At 37.8% G+C, this 6,437-nt stretch overlaps 1 protein-coding gene across 1 annotated transcript; it reads left to right on the top strand.

The window, feature by feature from the left end:
• The first annotated feature begins 531 nt into the window (after window positions 1-531).
• On the top strand, window positions 532-5,305 carry LOC113331792. Its single transcript, XM_026578433.1, has 2 exons — window positions 532-797; window positions 4,994-5,305. The coding sequence occupies exons 1-2, from the start codon at window positions 648-650 to the stop codon at window positions 5,258-5,260; spliced, it is 417 nt and encodes a 138-aa protein (XP_026434218.1). The 5' UTR covers window positions 532-647; the 3' UTR covers window positions 5,261-5,305.
• Window positions 5,306-6,437: the final 1,132 nt, after the last annotated feature.

The raw sequence follows: 6,437 nt of genomic DNA, 5'->3' as shown, positions 1-6,437 counted from the left end.
TACTGGCTGTGCAGAAATACAACAATCAATTGGAAGTCCAAGATCACAAATTTACGAGTCAGATTTGGTGCATTGAGCTTCGTAATCTACTTCTTGAGCATCTGAATGTTCAGGTCATCGATGATGTATGCAATGATATTGGAAAGAAGGTGAAAGTTGAAACAAACAACTGTCGACCTAGCGGTACTAAACTCATTACTATACGGGTGGAAGTGGATTTGGACAAACCATTAAAAAGGGGTGGCTGGCTTTACACTGCAAGAGACAACAAGATACACTGGGCTAGGTATCATTTTGTGAAACAACCACACAAAATATGTAAGGAATGCTTCGTTGTAAATCACATTGATTCAGAGTGTGAAAAAATTGCAAATCAGATTAAGGTGGTGGCTTACAGCCCCGAGGAATTTTGGAACTGGTGCCAAAATCACCCTGATGGACAGGCTTTATTGGCTGCCTTAGAAGAAGAAGATAGGTGCCTAAATAAAAACAAACCATTAACCTTATCCACTGAGCCTGTCGATACAGCAGGAGAGGAGCCTAGCAATAGAAAGAGAATGAGAGAAAATGAACCAGATGCTGCTGATTCTGATCTGCCCAACCTATCCCAAATCAATTCTAGTCTCTAATCTTCCGCATCAACCCCCATGATTACGATGGAAATGAATCACACAGATGTACTGAGATCTTCTTCTAATCAACTAGTCGAGGGTGATGTCGAGATGCGCGATGGAGTTTTGGATACACATGCTCTGGAAAATCTCAATCAGGGAATTCATGGGAGAACTGCAAACATGGTATTCTTCTTCAAACCTATTTTAATTTCAAAACCCAGTTTTTCAATTTTGAGGTTATTGTAAATCTTTTTAATTTGGTTTCTAGGGCTTTAATTTCCTTTTCTTTCACGCCTGTTTTGGGGTTAATCTCGTTTGTGCCTAATCTTTGGAATAACATTAACAATCACATCTCCGTTGTAGTATTTGCTAGTATCCTGCATAGGGTTCCACCAAAGAACAGGATAGAAAACTTATTTTTAGTTAATTTTATTACTTGTACTGTGTGCTTGATTTCTGTCTTTACTCCCGTCTTGAATTTTCATAGAGTAAGAAAAATTGAACACATCATCTGCTTTCCAGTTTATCACGATAGGATAAGTAAACATAGATTGGTACTAATCTCTAAGAATCATTTCCAACCCTTAAGAAGACACAATATTAATTTCAACACCCGTTGTAGCTCTCGTAATTCGGTGTTTTCTTCCATTGTGAGTCAGCTGTTCTGCAACCTTTCTATCATTAGTAGCTCTGTTGGTAAAATAAAGCTCCTTGTAGCTTGTTCTCATACCTTTGAGATGAGAATTCTATCGTGGAATTGCCAGAGCTTCGGCAACCCAACCACCAGAACTACTTTATTGAATGTTATTAGGGCCCAAAATCCAGATGTGATATTCCTATGTGAGACTAAGAATGACTCCGCTAAAATGGCTCAATACATGAGAAGATTCTGCTACCCTAATAATTGGGTATTTCCTTCCGCGGGTCTCTCAGGCGGTATAGCCCTGATGTGGAAGACTGGTTTCAGTTTAGAGATTGTTCAAAACACAGATAAAATGATAAATACCATCATCTCTGCCGATCCCTCTAAACCTGAATTCCTCTGCACTTTTCTTTATGGTTCCACATACCATGATGAAAAGTTGCAACAATGGGAAAAATATATTAAATAAATTGGCCAAAGGGCTAACCTTCCATGGGTGCTGATTGGTGATCTCAATATCACCATGGAAGCCCGTGAAAGATCTACATTTACAGCATCAACTTTTTCTGAATTTCCAGTCATTAAAGATATTATAGATAATGCCGATTTAACTGATATTGGATATGTGGGGTCTCAATCATTAAAGACTCGACAGAGCTCTTGTAAATGGTCTTTGGTTCAATCATTATGAAAATTCTAAAGTTTTTCATATTGATGCCATAGGTTCTGACCATATACCAATACTTTTGGTAACTAACACCCAAAAAAATCAAGGTAAACGGCCTTATAGATACTTTAAATGCTGGTTCCGAGACCCTACATTTCATGAGATCATTAAAAATGCTTTTGATATAGATGTTAGGGGCTCACCGGCTTTTCAGTTCATCAAAAAGTTGAGAAATGTCAAATTTAGGCTTAATGACTAGAATAGGAATCACTTTGGGAATATAGACAATAGAGTGAATGAGCTGAATAATGAACTTCACTTTCTCAACTGCCAACCAATGACAAGTCAGACTAATGAAGCTATTAAAAAAGTGGAATCTGACTTAGAGCATTGGCATAAGATACAAGAAGAATTTTATGCTCAAAAGTCTAGAGAATAGTTTATTAAAAGCTATGATGGAAATACCAGTTTCTACCATACTTCTGTTAACAGAAAGAAACATTATAATAATATCTCTTCTCTAAAACTTCTTGATGGTAAATGGGTTAGTGATAGGGATCAACTTGAAAATTTACTAGTAGACCACTTCAAAAATATTGGTACTACTACTAACCCTATTTGTAACAGGGAATTTCTTGGTTGCATTGATCCTTGCATTACCGCTATGGACAATGATTCTCTGATGAGTCCTGTTACCATTCAAGAGGTGAGACACACTATCAGCCAAATGGCTCCTTGGTCTGCTCCCCGTCCCGATGGTTTTCCACCGGGATTTTACAAGCAAAACTTAGAGCTCATCATTAATGATGTTTGGCTAACAGTCAAGAACTTTTTCGACTCTAAGCATATTTTAAAAGAAATGAATCATACATTCCTCACTCTTATCCCTAAAACTTCCAATTGTACTACTCCATCTGATTTTAGACCTATATCTCTCTGTAACACTTGTTACCAGATAATTTCTAAAATCATAGTTAATAGAATGAACCATTTCAAGTTGCATATGTCCCTAATAGGCATATCCAAGACAATGTAGTGATTGCCCATGAGCTGGTTCATTCTGTGAAAAGGAAAAAAGATAGATGTGGGGTTATGGGGCTGAAACTGGATATATCTAAAGCTTTTAATAGAGTCGAATGGTCTTTCTTGATGGACGTTCTTAAAAGGTTTGGTTTTTCTAAAGACTGGTGTGATTCAATTTTCAAATGTATCAGCACCACTAGCATTTCCATTATGCTTAATGGTTCTCCGTGCAAATCCTACAAACCCTCTAGGGGCCTGAGACAAGGGGATCTGCTTTCACCTTATCTCTTTATCATTTGCATGGAGTCTTTCTCAAGGTACTTGCTTCATGCAGAGTCTTGCAGAATCATCAGTGGCATCAAAGTCACTAATGATGCCCCAAGCATATCTCACCTTCTTTTTGCTGACGATTACTTAGTTTTCTGTAAAGCATCTCACACTGAAGCAAGCAACTTAATGACCATCATTAACAATTTTAGCCTATGCTCTGATCAAATGATTAACTTTGATAAATCTGGATGTTTTTTTAGCAAAAATGTCCATCCAGATATCTGCGTTGCTTTAATCAGATTTTTGAATGTAAGAAAGGTTGAACTAAATGAGAAATATTTGGGAATTCCTCTCTTCATTGGCAGATCCAAAAATGATGCCTTTAACCATCTTGCTGACCAGTTTGATAAAAGAGTGTCCAAGTGGAAAGGCATACATCTTACTCAATCGGGTAGATCTGTTCTGATCCAACATGTTCTCAATTCTTCCCCAATATATCATATGAATACTTTTCTAATTCCTGATGAAGTCATTCATAAGATGGAAAGTTCTCAACGAGACTTTTGGTGGGGCAAAAATAGAGCTGGAGGTATATATCTTAAACATTGGGGCAACATCTGCTCTCACAAGCATACTGGTGGTCTAGGCTTCAAAAATTTAAGACATTTCAACTCCGCTCTTTTAGCTAAAACTGCTTGGAACCTTATCCATTCTGAAAATAGTCTGCATTATAGAATTCTTAAGTGCAAATATTTTAGACACTGTCATCCATTGCACCACCCAAAAGCAAAAGACTCTTCATGGGTCTGGAAATCTATTTGGCATTCTATATGGGATTTCAGAAATGGTCGTAGGATTAAGGCTTTTAGTGACAATTGGAATATGGGATTTTCTCACCCTATTTGTGCCTCTTACCCGAACCCGGACTACAATGTTGCTGATTTCTTCGATGCTGATGGAAAAAAATGGGACTCAAATCTAGTGCGTAGTTTCTTCACCCCAGAAAACTGCATCAAAATCCTGAATACTAAAATCCCAATATCTGGTGAAGACAGATTCATTTGGCCTTTCACCAAAACAGACATATTTACTGTTAAGTCGGCTTACAACGTCATTTCAGGTTATGTTAACAGGACACAACAAAGTCGGCGTTCTCAGAGTAATGTCTATAGGAACATCTGGAAAGTCCCGGTCCTCCCAAAAGTTCAACTCTTTCTTTGGAAGTGCATAAAAGACATCCTACCAACTAAATCTAAGTTACATAGATATACTCAGAACCAAGATATACATTGTTGTTTATGTGATGGCACTAATCTTGAATCTACGGAGCACATGGTGTTGTATTGTCCTTGCTCTAAAAATGTATGGTCTCTGGTCCCTAATGGTCACTTAGTACTTCAAGATGCAGACACCGATATATCCATACAAGACTGGATTCGTAAATGGCTAAACAACTGTAAAGATGCTAAAATCTTGAATATAATTTTTACTACAGCTTGGTCGATATGGAGGGACAGGTGTTATAAGCTCTTTCAAAGGAAAAATTGTTTTACTAATTCTACTGCTAGATGTGCAATCAAGTTGTCTGATGAAACAACCAATGTTTTACCTGTTCAGAATGATATTCACTCTGTCAGGCCTATGTCTGAACCAGGGCCTGTCCAAGAATTTTATCCTAGTGGCTGTTATAAAATCTTCTGTGATGCATTTTTTATTGAAGGCGCTGCTAAAATTGGCATTGGCCTTGTTTTAACTGACTTTGCAAGAAATTACCAGGCCTGCAAGACAGTCTCTGGACTAGCAAAGAGTGCTGAAGAAACGGAAAGTCTGGCCATTTTGGAAGCGACTAACTGGGCAATCAACAAAGACATAGCGGAAGTTTGCATTTACAGCGATGCAATGTTATCTATTTCTTATCTAATGAATAAAACTAACCAGACTAGCTGGTTAAGCAGGTCTATTTTAGATGATTGTCTTCATTTGTCAAACAATTTCAGTTTTTTCAGAGTCCAGCATGTTAAAAGTGAAAAAGCGGGGGTCTAACAACACCACCCAACATTTCGATTAGCAATCTGTATGGACTAACTCCGAAATACTTTGCTAGAGAATCAACTAGACAGTCAGACTCAATCTAGATAAAAGTATCTCAAAGAGTTAATATCTCTCTCTTGATTTGATTTTTACTCAAGCTAAAAACAATAGCGAGTCTTTATCAAATACAAGGAATAACTTGGACGGTACCAAAGACCAATGTCCAAGGATCAATCAATATCAATCAACAACCAAAGATTGGATTTCCAATTGATGATCACGAACGCACAACCTGTATTATTTCAATTATATAAAATATAATGCGGAAAAGAAATAACACAGACACCAGAAATTTTGTTAACGAGGAAACCGCAAATGCAGAAAAATCCTGGGACCTAGTCCAGATTGAGTACACACTGTATTAAGTCGTTACAGACACTAGCCTAATCCAAGCTAACTTCGAACTGGACTATAGTTGAACCCCAATCAGTCTCCCACCGATCCAAGGTACAGTTGTACTCCTACGCCTCTGATCCCAGCAGGATACTACGCACTTGATTCCCTTAGCTGATCTCACCCACAACCAAGAGTTGCTGCAACCCAAAATCACAGGCTTGATAATAAACAAATCTGTCTCACACAGAAAAGTCTATCAAAGGATAAATTTGTCTCCCACAGATAAACTCTAGGTTTTGTTCCGTCTTAAGATATAAAATCAAGGTGAATATGAACCAATTGATAATCCGGTCTTATATTCCCGAAGAACAACCTAGATAAATCAATCACCTCTCTACAATCCTTCCTGACTACACAGGCGGTTTGTCGAGGAATCACAAACAGTGAGACGAAGATGTTTGTGACTCTTGCCTATCGGAGAACTCTCACGATCTCAAGCAAATCAATCGATTGTACTCGTACGATAGAAGATGCAAGATCAGATCACACAACTATGATAAAAGTAGTATCGGTCTGGCTTCACAATCCCAATGAAGTCTTTAATTCGTTAACCTGGTTTTAGAGAAGAAAACCAAAGGTTAAAGGAGAATCGACTCTAGCGAGCGCACTAGTATCACACAGACGTGTGGGGATTAGTTTTGCACAATGCTAGATGTCTTGTTTATATAGCCTTCAAATAAGAGTTTTGCCTTAGTTACAAAGCAATCCTTATTCACCGTTAGATGAAAACCTG

This window comes from Papaver somniferum, unplaced genomic scaffold (genome assembly GCF_003573695.1).
Source record: "Papaver somniferum cultivar HN1 unplaced genomic scaffold, ASM357369v1 unplaced-scaffold_128, whole genome shotgun sequence".
Lineage (NCBI taxonomy): Eukaryota > Viridiplantae > Streptophyta > Magnoliopsida > Ranunculales > Papaveraceae > Papaver > Papaver somniferum.
This window is presented reverse-complemented; position numbering and strand designations above follow the sequence as displayed.